This window comes from Sus scrofa, chromosome 13 (genome assembly GCF_054392235.1).
Source record: "Sus scrofa isolate SSC_HxYL_T2T_F1_AM1 chromosome 13, Sscrofa_HxYL_maternal_Yorkshire_Landrace_v2.0, whole genome shotgun sequence".
NCBI lineage: Eukaryota > Metazoa > Chordata > Mammalia > Artiodactyla > Suidae > Sus > Sus scrofa.
Window position 1 is genome coordinate 67,352,234 of NC_139395.1, and position 25,341 is coordinate 67,377,574.

The 25,341-nt window shown below is 42.8% G+C and overlaps 1 protein-coding gene across 36 annotated transcripts in view; it reads right to left on the bottom strand.

The window, feature by feature from the left end:
- FOXP1 (forkhead box P1) overlaps nt 1-25,341 on the bottom strand; it is a 624,214-nt gene that overhangs the window by 173,753 nt on the left and 425,120 nt on the right. For 2 of the 36 annotated variants that reach the window (XM_084989021.1, XM_084989019.1), the window contains exon 1: nt 4,725-5,193. The exons of 31 other annotated variants lie outside the window; for them this stretch is intronic. In XM_084989021.1, coding sequence (XP_084845147.1) covers nt 4,725-4,799 — 75 coding nt within the window. In that variant the 5' untranslated portion in view covers nt 4,800-5,193. Of the gene's footprint in view, nt 1-2,134; nt 2,756-4,724; nt 5,194-25,341 lie in introns of those variants that run through there. 3 more of the 36 variants (XM_084988990.1, XM_021070839.2, XM_084989020.1) reach the window with 2 other exon arrangements.

A 25,341-nucleotide genomic window follows, 5' to 3' on the forward strand; every position in this document is an offset into this window, starting at 1 on the left:
GATGTTTTTGAGAGTGTTTTAGAGAACTACAAGTCTACTCTTTGCTGTATACACCACCTGCATGACATGTTTTAAGAGAGGACCAAAAGTTGGCCTCTAATAAATTATGCTGCACACTGGTCACAGGAACTTTGGTATATTCTTTAACTGAACTGTTTTTATTTAGATGTAAAGTCAGAATATAGCCTTTAACAAATCTGTAAAGGCTACTGATTTATCAGCATCACTGTTTAAAACACAGCCGTACACACACACACACACACACACACACACTCTCACACACATCATAAAAGTAGAGCTACTGAGGCAGGCATAACTAAGGAAAGCATCTAAAAAAGCCAAACGACTGACCAACTAATCCTGGCAAATCCTGCGCCATAAAACCATCTACCGCAATAGATTAATTCTCAGTAAAATCCTGGCGAATTCTCAGAAGGCAAAAAGCCTCCGGGATCTTAAGGGTTAACTCACTCGCCTTTAAAAAGAAAATGACACATATAATTTCCTTTTATCATAAAACAATGCATTTATTCTTTTCTGTATGTCTGTTAAAGGGCATGGCTTTCTGAGTGGAAAACAAAACAGAACTTGGTCACATGTTTATTTGCTTCAGCTACTCCCTTCCCCTTCTGATAAATAATCAAACATGCCATCCAGAAAAAACAAAACCAGTGAGCTGGGAAATTTGATGGTCATCAAATAGACTGCGATACCAAGAAAAGCAGCCCACTGTTCCCACACTGAGTTTTCGGCCCCCACACCTACACTAACATCTGAGTAAATACCTCCAGTCACTCTTTCCATTTTCCCTGCAATTACTCCTACTGTTATACAAATTGTCCTTAAGGCAGTCGCAAACATAATTTTTTTTTCTTGCAAAGTAGAACAACTTCTGAACGTGAAAAAAGCCAGCCTAGCAAGGGCCATACACGGATACCCTTGCATACACACACATAGTTTGTTATTTATTTAAACGTTTCCTCCATTAGAGAGGGGGACAATGACAGAGCCGATTCCTTTCTCTATTCTAAGAGATCTTGATGTGGACACCAGAATTTAGTTTGGGGGCTAACAAACAAGGTTTTGAATACTAACAATTCCCTTCAGATCAAAAGAGCTAATTTTCCACTTCCTGTCTATTCCCTAACCAGTACATAGTGGAAAAAAAAAATTAGCACCTGGCTTACCAATTACACCAAAGTTGGGGTGTGTGTGTGTGGGTGGGGGGGTAAGGGTTGGGGGAGGAGTATGGAGAAAGGAGAGGGGGGCCAGAGGGACGTGGGTATCAGACAGGAAAAGGTGGAAGCCTTTAAAAAAAAATGTCAAGCCATGTAGTGAGAAAGTCATTTCAGGAGAAAGGACCCACGGAGCAACCACGTCACTCTTCGGCAGAGAGAGAAGCAGCAGCCCGGGTCCGAGAGCTTTCCCTGCCATCCTAATTATCCACAAGGAGAATTCTGAAAAGAACCTTCCAACATCAAAGTTAACAACCATCTCGGAGAAAGTGAGGCGGGTTTTCTCTTTCTTTTCGCAGCCCATTCCGTTTAAACAATAGTAATATGAATGAGATAATGACCGTGCTTGTTTCAGCAGTCTGACTTTTATTGGCATGAAATTGGTACAAATATTATCAAGACCGAGTCACAAACGATGATGGTGTCATGATGCCTACATGGAGGACAATCCTGCAGATGCAGAATTCCCAAGGCACCCTCTCTCTCTCTGCCCTCTCTCACTCCTGGTGATAACAGGAAGGAAAAGAAGGCGACGCACAACAATGTCACAAATAAGCAGAGCGAGGTCCTAATCTCTGTTCTAGCCCCTAACACAGTCCTGACGGTCCTGACGACTGACGCAGGGCTGCAGACTGAACTGATAATATCCAAAGACACATCTGAAAGCAAGAGTGAATTAACAAGGCTGCAGAACCAACCAGTCCTCTCTAAGCTGTAAAAAGAAAACCGTCTTTGATGGAGAGGGGGTTGGGGGCGGGGGGAAGAGCAGTAAACAAGTCAGATCATCTTATTTTGCCCTTCAGAGAACATCCCTGCAGGAGCGAATCCCAGTTCAGTTTTAAAAAGTTTAACCCAGTGAAAATGTTCTTTTTTTTTTTTCCCCCTCTCTCGACACTTACAGAGAAAATGAAGAGTTTGACCGAGAGTGCTCGCACTGTCTGCCTTTGGATTTCCGTCTTCTTGCTGTAGATGGGTTCTGGCTGTTTCTGTGAAGCGGGGGTTGCCGAGTGGTAAAAAAGATGTTTGAATAAACAGGAAGTCCTGTGCGGCTGAAGCACACTCGAGGAGAAAACACACTGGAACATTGCCCTTTGTAGGCAACTTCAGGGACCGCCTGCCTCCACAGTAGCTGGCGGGGCTCTCACTAAATGACAAAAGAAACCGCAAGAATTCCTCAAGTAATTCTTCACTTTCAAAGTTGAAAGATCAGTTGGAGCTTGCAGGTAATTTTCAAAGTTGCATTTAGCACTTAAAGAAATCTATTCAGGCGACGCTGCATCTAAATCACTCCAGGTCTGCAAGCACCGACACAGCATCAGAAGTGTGCCCTGGCAAGACCAAGCCCTTGCCAAACACAGCTCATTCACACAGACAAATACACAGCAACGGGGTTTTGGGAAGCCTGCTCTTGAAATTTTTTTGTGGTGACATTAACAGAGGCAGGATGCTTTTAAAAAAAAAAAAAGGGAAGAAAGAAAAGAAAATTCAGATTCTGCAGACTTGAGAGGATTTTGTCACATGTATTTTTAAAGAACACATCGCCTGCATTCCAGGGTTGTGCCCTTGATCTTGCTTTGGCTGCTTTTCCTTTACAGGCTCCTTCTCTGCTCTCAACCGAGCTACCTGTTTATCTCCAGGCACCTAGCGTGCCTACCTGAACACTCTCGAACCCGTCCCAAACTCATTATCAAAGTCCTGTCTTGCGGCACCCCAGTTACTTGACAGATGCTGTAAAACCAAGTAAACTGCTGAAGGCAGAGCAAGTCAGCTTGAAAAAAGAGGATGAAGAGTTGAACAGCCATATTCAATTAAAAAAAAAAAAAAAAGAAAGAAAGAAAGAAAAGAAAAGGGGGAGGGGGGAGGAGGAAGCAAAAGGATTCCTTCTGAAAACGCACTGTTGGTGTGGCAATGCTCTTCTGCCACGGAAGCAACTGATTTGTTATTGAGCGTGGAATGCTGGACTGTCTGTCATCCAGGTGCTAATACTCGGCTAAAATAACTCGTTGGGAACTGTCAGTGGGATGTTTACATAGGCCCCAATCTTTTCTTCATAGAAGGAAATTTTTTGCTGGAATTCATCTTCTTTTGATCTCACATTCAAAGCAACGGCAGCTTGATAGACATTCAAGTCTGAAAGCAAATCCAGACGCTGAAGATAAACCGCCAGAATATGACAGGCAGAAGCATCTAAAGCTTATAAAAACCAAGAGAACAGCATGTCGCCTGAGTATTACAATAGCAGAAATCAAGAGACATATTAGGTGGAACTGATCAGCCACAAAAACAGTTCAAAAGGCAGATCACAGAAACAGAGGACGAGGCTAGGAGAGAGAGAGAGGAGAGGGAAAAAAAAAAAAAAAAAAAAAAAAGGAAAGCGTCTGGTTTACTGCCTTACCTCCCTTTGGAGCCCCACCGTGCTTCAATGCCTGCCTCTCCACTTTTAGGAGGGGTGGAGTACGGGATTCCAATGTTCCTGCCTAACTCTGCTGGTCTAGTTATAAATGCTGCAGATGACTGCCTAGCAGTCCATTTCCAAGGGGCAAGGGGAAAAGACAGACCCTCACCTTGCTCAGTGGCCAGCACGCCACATTTTATTAGCCTCTCCTGCATCTGCTCTGTAATGCAGTTGCAAAAGGCACTGAGCCTGGGCTCTATGCAAGTGGGCAGCAGGAAAAGTCCTCCCTCAAGAGAAGAGCTCTAAGTGGTTTGAGATGGGCCTAGAGACCTCAGAGAGGTCCAGTTCCCTAAAACGACTCCTTACAGAGTGAACACAAATGCTCCAGCCTCAGCCACACTAACAGATGTGTTCCGTGCTACGGATAACAAACTGTTCAACACCTACCTGCTCTGAAGTCAACTAAGGCCATTTCATAAATGGATTACCGCAAGAACTTTCATGGAGGCACACAATTATTTCTTTTAAAAATTAAGCTGCTTATTCTAATTTGAACTCAGTGTATATAGTGAAAAACTAATTCTCCCGACAGTTCTGTACTTAGAGCTGTTTGTGAACAAACACGGAATGTGAACAGGCAGCATCAGGGTAAAGGGCAAGAGAATCCCACATTATAATTTAGCCTGTGGTTGCCCCTGATGGCCATCACCTCCTGGGAGTGCAGAATGAGCTCTTCCAGGCAGCACCCTTGGATTTTAAAAATTAGCACATACACCCCCCGTTTTTGCATAGTAACCCAACAGCGAAATGTGGATTTAAAGATACTAACTGATTTTTTAAAAAGCTGTAATCAGTTTAGGGTTTGCCTCATGCAAACAAGATTCCTGGGTAACTAAGTTACAAATGGGAAAAACAAACAAAACAAACAAACACAACAAAAACCCTAACTAAGGCACCTTGGGTCAGGCCTACGCAGCTGTCTGATGTGCTAAGCTGACCTTCTGTCTATAAACTATACTAGTTCAATACATGAAAGTTGCCACTATTCTCCAACCTTAAAAAAAAAAAAAAAAAAAGTTGTTTTTAATACTTACTCCCAAGTCCGCCAACTGAATAGTCCATGTTCCTGTAATGGTTCCATTTACCTCCAAAACAGGGAGGTTTACCATGTAAAGTGGAATGCAATTTCCCTTCTATATTCTAAAACACATTCTTCCCCTGAAAAGAATGCTGTCACTCCCAGAGTGACACAAAGAGCAGTAACTCTCCATTTCTCACGGCCATTAGAAGTCTTCAAAAAAAAAAAAAAAAAATCTGCCATGTATAAAGACCTTCATTAGTATAATTAAATGACTGTTGGGTTTTTTTGATATAAACAACTTTTGATCCGTCATTTAAAAACCTCATAATAATATCATTAAAGAGCTACCATTTTTAAAAGAGAAATTGTCTGCTCAGGGCCATGGAAGAGTAGGCATGCTCTGGGCCGCTTCCTCTGTCTCCCTTTCAGACTTCTCCTGGACTTGAATGTCATCATAGACCTTGAATCCTCGAATGTGAAATGGCTTCACGCTAATTGCTCTAATTGCTTGAAGATGTGCAGGCAGGTGAAACCTGATCCCCGTGGCCATTGTAGAGACCAAGAACAACACTGGAATGTTTACACAGTAGTTTGATTTTAATAGACAGAAGGGCTGAGTTTAAGACAGCAAAAACACAGCTAATAGGTGACCCCTTAATGTAGTCCTCCTTTAAAAAAAAAAAAAAAAGACAACAAAATACAATTTCATGTTCTAAAAGGCAGTGTCCTAAATGCCAAGGTTATTTGCTTGACTCTTGGAGTGAGTACACGTTACGCTGCACCTGACATTTACACCCGAAACCCTACCCCGAATACATTTTTTTTTTTTTACCTTAAAACAAAAAAGCACTTTATATGTCAGTCACCTTACCAACAGATTATGACTGTATGGTATTTCCAAGTAAGTGCATTCATTTAAATTTTAAATTGAGTATTTTTCACTTTTGCAAAACTCCTTGTCCCTTTTAAAGGAGAAGCCTTGTATGTCTTTGACAATTCCTCTGGGGTTTTGTGTTCCCCTTCCAGCCCTCTACCTCCATTTATGAAATTCCTGACCCTTGTCCATCCCTGAATTACACTGAAGTTGAATCCAAACCCTCTCATGTTGGGGCTTTAGACACATGTGCATCCTTGTGGTGCCTTTTTTTCTGTGTCACTGCGTGGGATGGGGGTCTGCCTCTCATTGATAGGGGTGAGAGCAGCCAGGGGAGTGGCTGACATACTTATTCAATGACAGTGGCCATTCTCCCCAGATATTTTCATGAATTGAGATGGATACAGAGGTTTGACAATAGCTCCCCGGAGCCCTCTCTTAACAGCGCACAAATGTAACCATTCCTGGACAGGAAATACACCACAGCCAGACCAAGATAAAAATACAGCAGCACCCACAAGGTGTCATTAACAAAAAGAAACCCTCAAAGGTTAGAGGTAGGCTTAGGTGTTGAGATACATACATAGTTACATACGTATCTTTTACACACACACACACACACACACACACACACACACACACACACATACATCAAGAATCTAGACCTATGGGAATGGTTCATAAAGAGCCAAGTAAACACTGTGTAACAGGAAATAAGAATTAAACATGTATTACATCTTGGAGGTTAGAAATCTCCAGATGCAATACATGTAAAATTGGGTTGTGATGATTGCTGAACAACTAAAAATATAATAAAATCACTGAGTTAAAAAAAAAAAAGTATTACAGAATACCGCAAAACAACGAAATTATTTTAAAGTTAAGCTGAGCAATTAAAAGCAATAGCAAAGTTCCCAGATGGCTCAGCGGTTTAGAATCTGGCATTGTCACTGCTGTGGTGTGGATGTTTTTTGGGGCGGGGGCACACTTGCGGCAAATGGAAGTTTCCAGGCTAGGGGTCGAATCAGAGCTGCAGCTGCTGGCCTACACCACAGCCACAGCAACGTCAGATCTGAGCCGAGTGTGCGACCTACACCACAGCTCACAGCAACATCAGATCCTTAACCCACTGAGCAAGGCCAGGGATCAAACCCATGTCCTCATGGATACTAGGTTCGTTACCGGGAATTCCTGTGGCGTGGGATTGATCCCTGGCCTGGGAACTTCTGCGTGCTGCAGGTGTGGCCGAAAAAGAAAAAAAAGCAATATATATACCTTGTAAATGAGAACAGAGGAGGAGCAAGCACCCTATACAGCTGGGAGCACTGTCAAACAAATGGCTGTTCTCCAAGTTATCCCGTGTAATAACTTCTGATAATGAAATACAAAATGCGGAAGAAGGCGAGGGCAGGAAGCCCGTTGAAAGCCATGAAACACTTTTAGTTATATAAGCTAAGTAGTTATAATATAGCAGCTTCCACTGCCTGGACTGTTTGTCCCCAAACACTGAAAGACAAAATAATGAAACAAAAACAATTAGCTAGAGCCCTCTTTCGAATCACAGCCACTGCACACACATTTAAGGACACTCACACCTCGTTCTAAAAGTTAAATTCCCCTGAAGAAGTAATGCTTCCTTCTTCCAAAAAGGAGGTGGGGGTGAGGGTGGGGGACAAGGAACCATTTATCCATTTAAAGATTAAGTATAAACTAGTTCAAGCCAGGGAGAGGAACATGGAAAGAAAAAGTAAACAGGACCTCACCCCCCACCCCGAAAATAGTTCCCCTTTGAAAGCTCTAGGCGGTGGGTGCCTGGTACCAAGAGCCGCCCCGTTCATTGGAGGGGTCAGGAAAGCTATGCTAAACCGACAGGTTCCGTTTACAGCAGGCCAGAACTTTGTTTGGATATACTGGCCTTGCTCCCCGCCAGCTTAACAACAGATGGCTAGAAAACTTTCATTATGCTGCACAGGACTGAACTGCAAACAATCCAGAAAACTGTGAAAAGTTTAACTCCCTCTAAACCAATGTGCCAAACCGGGGCCTGCCCAGAGCCAGTGAGCCAGCGCTGGGCCCCGGGGGACCATGCAAGTGATGGTTAAAACCAGAGCACTTGCTAAGGGCCCCAAGTCAACTCAAGGCACCATTCCAGACGCCGGGACAGCAGCGACCCACCCAAGTCTGGAGTTTAACTGTTCAAAGCCCAGACCTTATAAGGAGTTGTGTGGATAGTCTCCTCTTTGTCTATTTTCCTAAAATGTACTGTCATGACTGCCCCTGGCCTTGGGAGAGAGAAAATCTTCTCCTAGACAGTTCCCAAGCTCCTTCCCACTCTCCCTCCCTCTGGAAATTGGGAGGATGAGGCCAAATAGTCTGACTGTAACACCCAGACTTAAACACGATTTATCCAAATCTGTCTATAATTTAAATATTCATTAAATCGATTCAATCACACGAACCCTAATATCTCTTAATGCTCCAAGACAGGTTATAAATGTACCTTCAAAGGTTTAATTCAATTGGCAATCTGAGAGGGCTGATCACCAGAAATGTGTTATTTTCATATTATTCAAGAAATGAACAAATGCGTTTTCCACAAATGTGTTTGAGAAGCTACCCTTTCCTGTTATTGAAAGAAAATTGTGTTTATTACTCCTTTAGCATAGTGTAAACTCATAAACGTCAACAGACAGTACAAGGAAAACTGTCAACTAAATATTGTTTCCTTCATGAGCTGTTCTTCCAAGTCAATTACGCCTTTCAACTTCTGGGGCATTGTATGATAAACTGGCAGTAAAAATCATTCACATTAATATACCATGGTGCCTTGCCTGCAAAAGGTAATTAAAGAAGTAAATGACTCATAAGAATAGACATATTAGCTGCAAAATGAAAGGCAACTGCGCTGCCACATAAAAATATGTACCATTAAGATACTGCATTTTCATATTCCTGTAATCAGCTTCAGTAGACTAATGCTTATTTAATCCAGTTCTGTGCTAAGTCCATCAACAACTGTTTTTTGCTGTTTTCTCCTTGACTGAACATTATGAGAACAGGTTTGGAATAAATACTGCAATGAGATTTTTGCATCCTCAATTGAAGAACAGGTTTTTACATTTTAAAATCTATTTTTCTTTCTTTCAGAAATACAACGTAAAAAAAAATTACTGGTGGGGAAAATATATAATATATATATATAAATGTACATTTATATAAAACATATATAGTACATATATATGTATGCATATTAGAGAGAGAGAGAGTCTGCTAGTGAGATATGTCTCTTTAAAATGGCAGAACACTTCAGGGAAATATTTGTTTCCACATTCACTGTTTCTGACCCATAATGTTATCAGCACAGGGGAGATGGCGTCACGCCTCTACTTGCCAGATCTCTGCCACCTTTATGCAGTGCTCCCTTTTGTTAATAATGGCTTCCACTACCATGAGCAGGAGGAAGGCAATTGAGCTTTTGGCAGGGATGGGACAAGTAAGCAAGAAAAGAGGAGGGAGGTGGCAGGTGGGGAGGCGGGAGAGGACCCTAGACTTGCCTAGGGCCCCCGAGTTCTCTTCCTTCCAAAGGGTTAGCCATGTGACTGGAGAGCATCTTCTCAGAGAGAAACGACTGGCCCTCAAATTAAGTGCTCTGCTTTCCATTCTCTGGTTTCCAAACTGCCACTTGGCTTGATTCTTCCTATCCTGTATTTCAGCATTCCCTCACCAGGCCAGCCAACCCACAGGCAAACATCATTTACCCGGTCTGAGACTGTTTTCACTCAAGTTGTTGCCTTCTCTGCTTCTGGAACCTTGATCCCCACCAGTGAGATGAGCCCACCGTTTGCACTATTAATATTTCTGGGAACACTGAGATGCATGCAGTTTCCTGGAGGCTGGAGAAATGCCTCTTCTTGTTGTGGAAATTAGGGCTCTTTGTTGATGACTGATGTGGGCAGAGGGCTTTGCCAGTTCAGTTTGGGAGTTTTAGCTTTCAAAACTCTTGCAATGTCTGCGGTGTTCATGCCAGCAGTGAAAATCGGCCTATAAAACATTAGGCTATCTGTCTCCTATCACGCTTGCCAGCAATTCACTCACTTTCAATAACATCTAAAGGCATTGAGACAGGGTCCACCAACTTATCAAAAAATCCAAAAGAGATGACTGAGTTTTTTTTTGTTTGTTTTTTTGGTTTTTTTTTAAACATCACAGGCTAAGTTCTAGATTTCTGCACAAGTTGCACCTTCTCCCTCTTCCTTCCTTCTGTACAGAAATTTCTGTGACTTTAAAACTGATGAGCAGCCAGCCGGGCCTTCAAGGACAGACCAGGATATGCGGACAGCCCTACAAGGATCCTCGGCTGCTTATTTATCTTTTAACAGTTCTCAGAACTGCCGAGAGCCTTCCAGATTGAGGCTCCATTCTTTCCAGGTAATGTATGAGCACCTCCACGTTCGAGCAGACAGCCCCTGGAACCACAATTAACGAGATCTAGTCCTTTTGCTAATTAAGGAACAAAGGTTCCTATGTGTCCACACACGTGGAAAGGGGAGAGCAGGCTTCTTTCTAATTGCTTCCAATAAGGATTTTTCATATTTAGGAAGATACTGGGATTGGGAAAGGAGAGCATTTCCAACATCCTTTACAAATGAGGCTTTTCAAAATATTGTTAGCTGTTAATAATGCATCATCATCAAAAACTGGAGAGTTAGGAATACGTAACCTCTGTCTTCACGTGAATTAACCTATAGGTACGGATACAACGATATAGGAATTAGTTCTGAAAAACACACTAACAAAATAAGAAATAAAAGGTTCTTCTCTGCAAAAGAAAGAAAGGCGAGAAGGCCGCTTCTCTGAGCCTGATATTCCTCAGACCTTAGCAGATTAGGATGCAAACGTGTAATTAGGAAAGATAACCCCAGTTTTTAAAGTAATTAGGGGCTGCAGGATATAGGATACCATCTCTCCAAAGTGTTACAAATGTACCACACTTCTAAATAACCTGCAATGCTTGGAAAGTAGACTCACTACCAAGGGCATAGCTGCTCTCAGTGAGGGAACAGTAAATGACAGACTGGCGTTCAAGTCCATTAGCTGCGATGTGAGAGGAGCACATTCACTAGCACGCGACCTGTGAAAAATCTTAGATCTCTTTAAATCTTTGAATTGGATTACTGCATTAATTCTTAAGAACTGCAATCCTTCAACCAAGTCAAATTACCCTCATTAACAGTGGAAAAACTGCCTCTGCAATAAGTTTTTTAAAAAAAAGATATTTATTACCTATAATCACTTGCAGATACTTCACCTAGAAACAGGATGCATGCAGGCGAACAACTTTGAAAACGGCGGCAGCCTGATTTTGCGTGTTCATTTCAGATTAAAATAAAAGTGAAAGCATGTCCATGGGGTTTAAAAAAATTTTTTTTCATGCCAACAAGACATTGCTTTTTATTATTACAACCCTCTGATGAGAAGCAAATAGCCCCATTTTACAGGAGAGGAATGGGGGCATACACAGAGGCATCGCACCAACTGTCCAAACTCTCCTGGCTAATTTGGGGCAAGGGAGGGGCTCCGGGCCCTCTGCTCTGGGTTCAGAAGGGAGGAATTAAATCGGAGATACCGACTTCCGAGGCCACTACAGAGCAATGTACTGACGGCCCTAAATCATGCTCAGGCAGTTAAAAGGCAGGCAAAATAAATGAAAAGATAGGAATACAGCTTCGAGGGTAGAAATGGTCCCCATAATAAATACAACAGAAGCTGGCTCAGTGCTTTCATCACTGCATCTGCTGATACTGTTGAACCTGCCTTGAGAATTCATCAAATAAGTGCTTTTACAGTGGGAAAAGAAAAAGAAATGTAAATTGATCTACTCTGCCCTTGTTGCTCCCTAAAATGGTCTCATTGGAAATGCGATAAGAGCTTGACCGATTTTGAACAACTTTGGGTACTTTATGGCAAATGAGCTCTTTGAAGCCCCGTGGACCGCTATTCTTCAGCTCCAGGGATGTTACTGCTTTGCTTCTATTACTTTCTCACACAAGCTGGGGCAGGAGGATCCTCTCCACCAAAAAAAAACAGAGCAACCTCGAAGGGCTTGGGCAGAGGCACGCCAGTCTGTGTTTACTACAACGTACTGTTTTTCTATCACCCATTAAGGAAAGGGAAAAGGTGAACAGCCCTAAGTCGATTTTCAGAACTTGATGGTAACTGATACTTCTAAAGGGCTATCATAAAATGCTAACTGGAGTTCATAAGAAAAACCCAGCGGAACTACAAAGGCTTTGGAGTGACTTCTGAATCATCAGGAAAAAAAAAAAATGTAGATAAATTGTGCTCAGGATAGCTGTATGTGAAACACATTTATTTCAAGCTACAGATGTGAAACTAGGTAGTCCTTAGTTAGTATAGGATGATAAAAATCGATTAAGTAGCCTATTATGTCCAATGATCCTAGAACCTACTGTAACCTTCTTTTTTAAAAATAACTTCCCAAAACCAGTGGTTAAGAGGAGCACTTCAATTCCATGTCAGATACGCAGAGCCATGGTACTGTCTAATAATAATGGAAAAGGCATTTATTCATCTCAGCATGAGTCACTGCCCTTCTATCCTTCCAACGACCTTTCAAGGTACAAATTATTGTACTCATTTTACAGAGGAGGAAAACAAGGCCCAGGAAGGCAGACTAACTGGCCCAAGGTCAAACGGCTTCTAAGTGGGTCTATGACTACTTGGAGGTGAAGGAGGACCTTAGGGCAAAATCAGAGAGAGGGGTTGTTCAAAGGAGGGCTGGGAGGAAGGAGACCTCTGTCTGGGGACACAGCTGGACACAGTGATCCACACATCAGACAGTCTGTGATTAGTAGACTCCTCACCCACCTCCCACCCAACGGCACCACATGTTCGAAGGACAACGTGGAGACTATTCCTCCTTGGTGTTACCATTTGCAGAGACTCCGCCCTTGCTCCTTCAAGAGCTTTATGCCTATCAATTGGGTGCTTTTCAAACAACCAATGCTTTGGCAGTGACCTCATAATTAACTTGGTTTCCCACGTTAACAACCTTCCTAAGCAAATGTTAAGGTTACCTTCTCTATAACACCTTCCATTTACATAGCAAGGCAACACCCAAGTTTTGATACCTACTCTGTACTAAGCACAGGTGAGGCACTGGGCCTATGGCAGAGCCCCTTCCAAGGCTTACAGTCTATGGGAAATAGACAAGACACAGACAATGCACAAATCCAGAACTAATGAGAGCCATTACAAATGAAGCTTTAATAAAACAACTTCACGTACTTGCCATCCTAACCTACTGTAGATAAGGCCATCGAGGAATTTGTCCACAAGGAGGTAATATTTAAAATGAGACCGGCAAGGAGAGAAGAAATCCAACAGCCAAGGAGCAGAAAGTTCAAGGACCCAGACCACAGAGGCTGAGAAGAAAGTATAGGTCAAAACAACAATAAAAGAGGAACATACCTAATCGTTGGTGAGTTAACTGTGTTGTTGTCCACAACATTATGCCTACTTCTTCCTTTTTGAATCCTTTTATTTTTTAAAAAAAAAACCTCTTTTATTTATTTATATATTTTTTGCCTTTTCTAGGGCCGCTCCCACAGCATTTGGAGGTTCCCAGGCTAGGGGTCGAATTGGAGCTGTAGCCACCCGCCTACACCAGAGCCACAGCAACTCGGGATCCAAGCCTCGGCTGCGACCTACACCACAGCTCACGGCAACGCCGGATCCTTAACCCACTGAGTGAGGCCAGGGATCGAACCTGCATCCTCATGGTTCCTAGTTGGATTCGTTAACCACTGCGCCACAAAGGGAACTCCCCTTTTCAATCCTTTTAAGATAAAGACTTATACATATTATGAATATGATTTTAATCAAATGGCCTAATAAATATAAACCACATTGTGTTGGCAAAAGCTATAAAAGAATTTATGTAATTATGACTGAAAAAGGAACAGCTTAGAGTTGGCCCTTGTATATGTCTGTCTTTATCATTTTTAAGGCTGTCATGCATTGGCAGCAGGCAGAATTCTAAGATGAGCTCCCACATTCCTAGCCTCGGTTTCAGATATTCAATTAAACACTCATGGAGGTATAGTGAGGTGAAAGACTGCAGCTACAAATAAGGTCCAAAATCAGCTGACCTTAGGGTAGGGAGATCATCTGAGCAGGCCTGAAAGAATCTCATGGAGATTCTATTTTGGAGTTTATATTAGCATTTAGAGATCAGATTAGAGATCAGAACGGATAAAGTCAGACTTTAAGAGCACGAGAAAGACGTCATGTGCCAAAGCTGGCATCAAGGAGAGGTAGATCATGTGGGCAAGAAACGTGGGCAGCCTCTGGAAGCTGAGAGTGGGCCCTGGCTGACTGACACTCGCAAGGAAAGGGGGACCTCAGTCCTACAACCACCATGAACTGAATTGTTCCAACAGCCCAAAAGAGCTAAGTAGATTATTCCCAGTGTCTTCAGACACGAACTCCATCCAGGTAACACCTGACACTCTGAAGCTTATGATGCTCTGACTGGAGGAGACCCAGCAGCTCCATGCCTGATCCCGTGACCTATGGGACTGTGAACGAGCAAATGGAGGCTTGACCTGCTTAGTTAGTTGCAGTGTGCTAGGCAGCAACAGAAAACCAATACAGGTAGAAAATAGATATAATCACATCGCCTGTACCTTAAGTATATGAAACAGTTTCTCTTACAAAATGAGTGAGAACTTAAATGGAAGAGAGGAAGGGAGAAGGGGAGGAGAGGGGAAGGGAAGGGCAAGACTGTGTTTGCTTTCCTGTCCCACATGGACCAATGTGATGAACTAGGACAGGCCACTCACTTCTCTCTGGGCCTCATTTCCTCACCTGCAAAGAAGAGATGATAATAATGGGTGACAGCGAGGGGCATCTTAGGAGGACACAGAGGTGAAACACTTTGAAAGTTGTAAAAAGCACCATCCAAGTTACTTTTCATTTTTCCTACTGTTTCTTTCCTGAGTCTGTCTATCTGTCTTTCTTTCTCTTTCTTTCTTTCTCTGGCCCCACCTGCAGCATGCAGGAGTTCCAGGCCAGGGATCGAATCCACATCAGACTAGGGACCCAAGCCACTGCAGTGATCAAATTGGAATCCTTAACCCCATGAGCCACCAGGGAACTCCTTTCCTGGGGCTTTTTGATTTTCGATTTTCAGTTTTCTTTTCCAATGATGCCAATGACCTATTTTTTTTTTTTTTTGTCTTTTTGTCCTTCTTTTTTGTTGTTGTTGTTATTGTTGTTGTTGTTGTTGCTATTCCCTGGGCCACTCCCGCAGCACATGGAGGTTCCCAGGCTAGGGGTCCAATCGGAGCTGTAGCCACCAGCCTACGCCAGAGCCACAGCAACGCGGGATCCGAGCCGCGTCTGCAACCTACACCACAGCTCACGGCAACGCCAGATCGCTAACCCACTGAGCAAGGGCAGGGACCGAACCCGCAACCCCATGGTTCCTAGTCGGATTCGTTAACCACTGCGCCACGACCGGAACTCCCAATGACCTATTTTAAAACTGATCAAGAAACAAATATAGAGTTTCCTTGGCTAGAGAAGAAAAGGAGCATCTCAAACCATCCTGGAGCTTCTCACAGTCCATGCAAAGGGGGTGGAGATACCTTCCAGGAGAGAAGGGAAAAGAGGTCAGCCTGTGTCCCTGGTGATGACAACCAGCCCTCCCATCTCCCTTCCTCCATCTGTTCCACAGTCTTTGGGAAGATGGAGTCAGACGGCTTGGGTTCAAATCCCAGCTCCACTTCAGACCTCAGTTTAACTGCTCTGCGCTGTGGATTTCAAGGGTGTGAAAGGGTAGCAACAACTCCACTCCCTCCTAGGGTAGCTGTGAGGATTAAGTGACACAATACATAAAGTGCTTCCTAAGACAGTGCCTGGCACTTAGCAAGCACTATATAACCCCTGTTGTTAGCATTTCTATTACTACTGATATGAATTGCAGAAGAGAAGCAACTTTTTTTTTTCTTTTTTAGAAATTCTTTTCTCGCCCCAAGAGAATCTGGAAGACTTTGGAAAATTGGGCTCCCTAAATATGTAAAATCTTATCTATAATAAGGATTTTACCACTAATGCCTTTTCATGGTACACTATAAAACCCATCTAATCTGTGAGGAAAAAGCGAGAAAACCCCTCCATGGTCATGATTTTGCCACATTTTATGTTTGCTCACAGGATAAAAAAAGAGACTATCAAGGTCCTTAAAACCATGATTTATTGCTTTTTAACAAGTACTTTGGGCAAAGCCAGAAGAGAGGATTCCCCTGCTGAAAGACCAAGAGGAGGTAAGGCATTTCAGCCAGGGGGTCAGTGACCAGCGCAGCCAGGAAAAAAGGCAAAAGTAAAAAGAAACAAAGGCTGAGTCCAGGGCACAGACTTCCTTTTCCTCCTCACTCTTTTCTGGCTGCCTTTCTACCGGGCCTAGGGAGTGAGCAGTGCCATCGGCTTTCCTGAACTCACAGCTGAGCGGGCAGGGCAGCCCAACCAACAGGCATCTGGAGCAGGGTAGTGAGTGCTGTGCTGGGGCATGCAAATGCCCAAGGGCAGGTGTGCAGAGGCAGCCAACTTGGAGCAAGTAGCTGGTGTCCCCATACCTGAGCAGCAAAGGAAGCCTAGCAGCCAGGAGAGGGGGTTGCACTGAGCGTGGCGAGGGAAGTCTAGGACTGAGAGGGGTGTGCCCACAGGAAGGAATATAAATGTGACCATGAAGGACTTCCTGCTGTGGCTCAGTGGTAACGAACCCGACTAGGATCCATGAGGACGTGGGTTTGATCCCTGGCCTTGCTTGGTGGGTTGAGGACCCGGCATTGCTGTGAACAGTGGTGTAGGTTGCAGATGCGGCTCGGATCTATGTTGTGGCTCTGGGTAGGATTACAGCTGCAGCTCTGAGTGGACCCCTAGCCTGGGAACTTGCATATACCATACCTATGGCCCTAAAAACAAAAACGAAACAAGACAAAACAAAAAAAACAGTGACCATGGAGAGTTTGGGAGCTGAAAGGGGAGCCAGAATGCCCAGAAGGAGCTGGCTGAATCATGAGAGAGAGGCCAGAACTTGCAGATCACGAGCAGAAGTTGAGACTTAGGTTTATTTCTTTCTAATTTACCAAAGAGAAAAATCAACTCTGCAGGTATGGGAGGTATAGAGTACTATGAATTTTATCACATGTATACATTCATACAATCACCACCGTGATCAGGATACAGAACAGCTCCATCACCCCCAAACTTCCTTGAACGACCTCATCCTAGTCATACCCACTCTCCATCTCTAACCCTTGGCAACCGCTGATCTGGTCTCCATTACTGCAGTTTTGTAGAATGTCCTATAAATGGAATCATATACAGTATATAATATTTTGAGATTAGCTTCTTTTACTCAACATTATACCTCTGAGAGTCTTCTAAGCTGCTGGTTATATTAATAGTTCATTCCTTATTACTGCTGAGGATTGTTCTACTGTATGGAGGTACCAGAGTTTATCTATTTGCTCAGGGAAGGACATTTAAGTTTTTCCCCAGCCTGGGGACATTCATGCGTAGGTTTTTCCAAAAACATAGGCCTTCTTTTCCTTAGGATAAATAGCTAAGATATAGCCCTGGGTCATATAGTAACTGTAGTATTTAATTTTTGAAGAAACTGACCGACTCTTTTTCAGAGTGACCCTCCCCTTCTACATTCCCATCAGCAATACATCAGGTTCATTTGTTCCACATCCTTGTCAGCACTTGGTTTTCCAGGATTTCGAAAATTTTAGCCATTTTAATAGTTAAGTACTGATATCTCATCATGCTTGTTTTTTTCTCACCATGGTTACAAGTTACATTTCTCTAATGTGTAATTCTGTTGACCAATTGTTTATGCCTTTCTTTGGTGAAATTTCTGTTCAAGTCTTTTGCCCATTTTTACTTTTTCCCCCCCTTACTGTAGAAGTTTAAGGGTTCTTTATGACGTTTTCTACATGCAAGTTCTTGGTTGGAGATGTGATTTTCAAATATTTTTTCCTAGTCTCTAATCAGGGATCATATTTGTAATCTAAGAAAATTCCTTTATACTGTATGGAGGAAAGACAGGAAGGATTTTACCATGGGGGCAACTTACTAAGAAATTTAACATGTGTCCTTGGAAGCCAAGGACAGGCCCAGTGTCCCCTGCACATGGGACGAGAACAGGGTGTTCTCATGGCGCTGCAGGAGCTTGTCCGAAGCAGCCCATTCAGGACGATGCTTTCAATGCTGTGACTAACGATGGCATGTAGAGGTGATGTCTTCCCATCCTCTGTTTTTAGTGCTGCTGAACCATCCCAGGTAATAAATCAAAGAAGCCAGGGTGGCTATTTGTATGGTGAGATAAGGGAAATTAATTTCAATGCCCAAACATGGACCTCCTTATATTAAAAAATGACTTAGCAATCCAAGCCCTTTTCATGAGAATTATCTTGGAACACCAACACCTGGAAAACACACACACAGGAACCATTCACCCTCTGGATTTTCATGGGAAACATTGTTGTTTCCTGGAATTGGGAAGTCAAGGGGAAGAATCCTTTATAAAATGAGTAGCAAAAAAATAAAACACTGATTGAGCAAAAAATGTCTACAGACCTTCGAGAAAAGGAGGATTATAATAATCAATTGCACGTCGTGACATTCTTTCAATTCTTTAAAAAAAAAAAAAAAACAATACAAAAACCCTTCACTATGCTTTGCAAGTATTCCAATTATTTCCTTTTCAACACAAAAGACACTAAAGAGTTTAAAACATGTAAAAATATAAATACCAGGACCTTGGATGAGAGTATACAGAATAATAGTGAGATTTCTAGGTGGAAGCGTGGCTGGAACACAGTTAATGCCTTGGCTGGATACTCAGGGGAGATGATGTGAAAGCCAAGCCCAGAGACACCTCTAAGCTCCCCAGCCGCCCCCCACCCCCCGTCTGTGTGTGCTGTGCTCAGAACAATGTAAAGCCATCCATCACCCATGAGCCTGCTCCACTTGCTGTCGCCAAGCGAGCAGGGTTGCCACCTGTCCAGCTTTCCTTCGAACAGTCTCACACACAAAATCCTGCTCTGCTCCAGGTTGAAACTAGCATCTTATCTGGCCGCCTGAATTGTCCAGTGTTTTGGAAGCAGCAAGAGCGCTCTAGCCTCAACTTGGAGAAATCTTATTAGAACTTGCTTCTTCTGATCAAATTCTGGGTCTGCTCCAAGTGGGCATCGTTTTCCTACCTCTTTCTCTTTGCTTCCCTTCTCATCTCCTAAAATTCTCTTCTCTGAGGGATCTTCTGAAAACGCACACATCAGGTCATGTAGGTGGATGCCCCACTGCACTCTGCAGGAATATTTTGTCTTATTTGTCTCTGCATACCATAGGGGTAAATAACTGTGCTGATTAAATAACTGAATGAATAAATGATTGTGCCAAGGTAAGGAGGTTCTTTTACGATCCTAGCCTTACCTGAACTTCTTTTTTAAATATTTTAAAAAATGGAAACATTCTTGTCATCTGCCAGGCAGCAATGCATTTCTGAGTTTAATAATAAAAAGCTCAGGAACTATAAAGAAACAATTGATAAATAAAACTATATTAAAATCGAATATGGCTGAAATAGCATACAAATTCGAAAGATCACTGAAAACCTGGGTAAATATTTGCCTATCATCGTTAACCTAGAAAAAAAAGGTCTAAATTTTATGGTACATAAGAATCTCTACAAATCAATAAAGAAATAAATCCAACAGGAAATTAAGCAACTAAGATGAAAGAAAATAAGGATGTCCTTAAACATTTTTTAAAAAGTTGTTAATGTCACTTTTAAAGGAAATTTGTATCTATTTATTTGTTGGGTTTTTTTTTTCCCCATTTCTTTCCAAACCGCATGCCCAAAGATAAGCATAAAGCTTTGAGCTCCAGAAAAAAAATGAAGTCTGCTCAGATGAAATAGTTTAGATGTGGCACTGTTTTCAGATGAGATAATTTAGATGTGGCACTGTTTTCTCTCATTTGACATATATTTAGTGCTTCCGTGATTATGAAAACCAATCTCAGTTTCCTCATCTATTAAATGGGAACAAACAAGTGCTTACCTCATTTAGGTCAATCTGGTAAGAACACATGTAAAACCAGACCTAACTTCATCTACCTTATCTTTGATTACTACATCTGGCACTAAACCACAGCAAGCAGGAATTCTGAAAGAGCCAGCCTAGCAGGAAGGCAGGGACTGGGAAAGAGCTACAACTGAAAGGAGAAGGGTTTATATGGTCAGTACAGGGGGTTAAGATAAACTGCTGAGAAGGTTCAAAATGCAAGAGCACTTCCAGTTCAGGCTGTCAGAGATGTCCTGGAGGCAATGGTGTTTACACCACACCTTGGAGGGTAGAGTTGATTCGGGCATGCCTCAGGCAATTACACACTGGCAATTAGAGTTAACCAACATTTACTGGGCTAAGTTCCATGTCATTCGCTGAAGATAACAGTGGTAGAGAGCAGAGATGGCCTCTACCCTTGGGGGATTTATAATTCAATAGGAAAGAGAGTTTAAAGATACCCGAAAAGCAAAGCAACAGTAAACCCAAAACTTAGGAGGATCGTCACTTATCTGCATGGGCTCTGGGAAGAAATGCTAGTTATGAGTAAAGGGCCAATTCTTGGTTGACTGGGTATAAGAGTGTTCACAAATGCTTACTATATTATGCTTTATTACTTATCAAGTATGTTGTATAACAAGTTTAGTAACTTTTAAGGTCCACTGGTTTTGTTTTGTTTTTTTCGTTTTTATTTTAACATCTCCAAAATTAGGATGGCTCTTAAAAGAGATAGGAAAAAGAAAGAAAAAAAAAAAAAGAAGAAGAAAGAAAGAAAGCATTATGGATTAACCCACATGGCTGTCTGCCTTTTTTTTTCTTTTTTTGGTTTTTAGGGCCACGCCCTTAGCTTATGGAAGTTTCCAGGTTAGGGGTCCATTCGGAGCTGTACCTGCCGTCCTACACCACAGCCATGGCCACATGGAATCCGAGCTGCATCTGTGACCTACAACTCAGTTCCCAGCAATGCGGGATTCTTAACCCACTGAGAGAGGCCAGGAATTGCACCCACATCCTCATGGATACTAATCTGGTTTGTTACTGCTGAGCCACGATAGGAACTCCTTGGCTCCATTTTTATATTATTACTAGTACATAAAATAAAGGTCTTATAAAAGATTCAATGAAATACAGTACATTTTTTATGTACCAAGTGTTATATTTTAAACGACAATAAACATGTTTTAAAAAACTAGATTGTGCCTTTTATCAGTCAGATAAGCTAAGCATTACTTGGAGTGCTCTTTTGAAAAAGAGACAAGGAAGTTCATACTCTCAGTACGGGTGATAAACTCAGAGACGAGCTATGCCTCCACTGAATTCAGTTAACGCTATAAAATCAGATTCTGTTAAAACGGAAAGTATTAGTTCTGTTTTTGTCCGAACATTTCCTCCCCCCCTTTTTTTTTGATGGAGAGAAGGGAATACAATGAGATTGGAAATCATTTAACTACAAAAGCAATCATTAGTCTTTACTCAAATGATTATCAACATCCCTAACCCTAGAAATCATTTAGTCCCTAACTAATTCAGGTATCTCAATTACCTCCATACCTGATCTAATTTTAAGAAATAATTTGGTTCCAGAGAGTCAGAAGTGCCATTTATTCATAAGCTTCAGCTTGGCAGCTTAATAGCAGGAAATGGTTTTTGCCAAAACCAGGGCAAGTGTTTGATTCAGACTTTTTTTTAAATTCTCAGACTATTCTTCCTTCCCTTCTGCCTCCCCACCCAAATTTCCAAAGGAAAGCCACAGAAGGGCACTGGTGTGAGATAAGGGGACATCAAGAAGTCCTGGGGAGGATGCTTTTGGGATGGAGCAGGACAGCCAGGCGGTGGCAATGCACGCATCTCTATTTTCTTTTAAAGAGCAATTATGATTTAATATGGTAATATTATGTCATTAAACCTACTCAACTGGAATAAATTCCCCTTCTGATATGCATTTAGAAAAGCAGTTCATATTCTCTTCCCCAAATATATCTATTACATTTTTGTGTCTATCCGCCACTTCTCTTTTTACCATGATACTTGAGATAAGTTTCAGACAGTCTGGCAGAAGGAGAAAAAAAAATACAGCCACCCTGAAACTTGATACTTATCTTGCTCATCGAGACCTTTTTGATCTCTGTGAGTGAAAATTAATCCTTAACTAGAAGTACATTCTCCAGCTTCCCAAAGCACAAAATTTCTAACGTCTTTTTACATTTTTTTTACAAGGACCATTACTTATTATTATTATTATTATGGCTTCCCCTTTTTGTTCAAAAAGCACCATAATTTAAATTAATAAGTTAAGTTTACACTCAAACGAAGAACTGTCACATGCTTATTTTCCAGTTATGAGTCTTTACCGCAAGCAGATTAGAGCTATCATTCGTAATAGAGTTTTCCTCTAGCTCAACATTGAAAACTTGGCATGGTGGTGTTTGCTGATACCAATAGAGATCCTTTTTTCTCTTTTGGAGTTTCCCAGGATATTAGTCCTCTGAAGCTTCCACCTTTTAAACCTCAGCTTTGAGGAATTACCCCAGATTCAACTGGGATACTGAAGAGAGAAGAGTGTGATGATGTGATGGGGGTCAAGTGTGGGTTCCAGAGCTTAAAATCACTGACAATGTTCCAGCTGTTTACCTTGCCAGCTAAGAGCACAGACTGTGGCAGGCACATGGGGGTTCAAATCTCTGCTCAGTCAGTTGTTGCTGTGCATCATTAGGCAAGTTCTTTAATTTACTGGAGCCTCCGTCTCCTTAACTGACAAATGGGAATACTACCAATGAGGGCACACATTTGTTGGGAGATTAATGACTACATCTAAGCCCTTGCAAGGCACATGCCATGAGTAGATGTTATTAGTGCTATACTTTATTGATTTTCTTTCGACAAGGCACCACCTCTCACCAAAAGAAATTAAACTGGCAGCTACTAGTATGCATATCAGGATGTGGAATATGGTAGGAAGGTTGCTTAATTCAAGCTGGGAACAAGGCTGGGTGGAGGGCAGACTGTGAGGATGGGGAACAGGCCGAAGAGTTTCTGAATTGTGCTCATCTCTGCCCACCCACCCAAAGACCCAAGGCCGCTAAGTCTGTCCCCTCCTGCTTTCGCATGAAGGGGGCTGTAAAAGTAACCACTAAGAAGACACAAAGGAAAATTTTAAGGGCAATGGAAAGAGGCACCGCTGTCCTGGATAGAAAGACACAAGTGTAAAAGCCCAGCAGTTTGGCAAAATACATTTCTGTTAGTGGGTTTCCAATAGGGGATGTGTGAGTATTTTGGGAGCAGAGCTAATGAAATAGACTTACTTTTGGGTTACACCTTGGACAGAAAACTGGCCACTAGAATTATGATATTTATTTATTTACTTATTTATAGGGCTGCAGGCTAGGGGCTGAATCAAGCCACAGCTATGCCAGATCCAAGCTGCATCTGTGACCTACACCATAGCTCACAGCAACGCCAGATCTTTAACCCACTGAGCGAGGTCAGAGGTCAAACCCGCACGCTCATGGATACCGGTCAAGTTTGTTTCCACTGAGCCTTAACAGGAAATCTGAACTATGATATTTAAACCCAGCAGGCACCTTAAATTGCCAGCCAATCCAAGGACCTACTTTTTCCCAAGTACCTATGTAAAAAATATGGACAAGAAACCTGAGGTCCAAAGACGTAGGTGATGGCCCAAGAAGAGAATGATTGGCAAAATCAGTCCAAAAACTGCCTGGGATCTTTCCCTTTCTACTGTATCCCTGACTCTCTCTGCACAGGTGAGCAGGATGCTTCCCAAGAACCACGCTCTGTCCACAGCTCCAGGCCATGCTGCCACACTACAGTGTGAACATGCAAACGCCTCCTCCAAGGCACATGCTTCCAGCAACCCCACAGAGACAAGTACCTTCTGAACTTCTCTACCTGCTCCCCTGCAACCTGCAAATGGGAGCCCCCACATGGACTAAAACCTTTGACAAGGCCTCATCACATGCCAAGCTCTGCTGAAAGCTGATTATTTCACGTATCGTCACAAAACGTTAGGAATTACCATGACCTGCAGTTTTACAGATGAGGAAATGAAGGCATGGAGAGACTAAATAACCTTTTTACAATCCAAAACCGAGGACCTGGCAGAGGCGGGTTCTGGTTGCAGAGCTGCCGAGCACACGTGCTCCTAAATACAGCTTCTCTGCTGTCGCCTGTTCTGCCCACACGCCTTGTACCTCGGCAATCCCAGAGTTCAGTCACTTCTGCCTCCTTTTCCCTTCCCTCCCCACCAGAAGCTGAAGAACAAGCATTAGGAACAGTATCTGCAGTCAGAATACTAAGATGACCCTTGTTAACTATGGTTTCCCCATGAGCATGGGCAGAACCTGTGGATACAATGGATTATCACTCCCTTGATTAGGCTGCATGGCAAAAGGGGTTTGCGGATATAATAAAAGTCCCTCATCCGTTAACTGATATTAATGAAGAGAGCTTCCTTGGTGGGCCTGGCCTGATCAGGTGAACCTTTAAAAGAAAGGCTGAGGCTCTACCTGAGGACAAAGAGACTCTTCTGCTGGCCTGGAAGAAGCAAGCTGCCATACTGTGTGGAGGCCACACGGCAGGGAATAGTGGGTGATCTTTAGAAGCTCAGGGCTCAGTTCTTCAATGAAGTGAATTCTCTGTGAATTCTGGAAAATGACAGATCCTACCAGCAGACCCCTAGCCTTACAGGACATTAGGACCTGCTGACACCTTCATTACACACTTGTCAGCTGCTGAGCAGAGGACCCAGTTAAGCCAGGTCTGGACTCCATGGCAACTGCGAGATAATAAATCTATGCCGTTTTAAGCTGCTAAGTTCACAGTATTTTGTTACACAGCAAGACAACAAAGACACATACACACAGGACCTCTTTCACAGCAGATGACTGGGTTCCACAAGAGTCAGGCTGAGAAATCCCTGGGGCCACTTGGTTGAGGCAGTCCCATGCATGTGGTGAACAGCAGGGACTCTGACAGAGAGACTGCTCCAGAACCCCAGCTCTCGAACTTCCTAGCTCTTCAGCCTTGAGGAAGTAATTTAATTCTGAGACTCTGCTGCCTCCTCTGAGAAATAGGTAGGATACCAGTACCTACTGCACAGAATTGTCACAGACATTGCATAACACACAGAAAGCAATTCACCAAGTGCCTGGCCTGTTACTGATAATGATACACGTTAGCTTTGGCTAGTACTGGCAGAACATTATATATAGTTATGTTCATTGGGCCTCAGTTTACCCATCTGCACCACAGGAAGGGAGCAGGGGAAAGACTCTGAGCTTCCTGCCTGGGCTGTTGCACTGATAGCCTTTGCTTAACCACTCTTCAAGTCTTGGCAAACATCACCTCCCCCACTTTTCCCCACCCGTGCCCAGAGCAAGCATTCCCAAGGAACCACCTAGTCAGGCCCATGCTGGCCCACCTAAAACCAGGATGCTGAACTTTGTGAAGGAGTGTTTACAATTGGTGTCAGTCGTCAGATAAGCACATCCTGCTTTCTGTTTACCAACCAGTTAAAGGCCCAGAGGTGTACCTGGCAATTGTAGCACCTCTGCTGCAGCTACTCTCACGAACCTGGGATC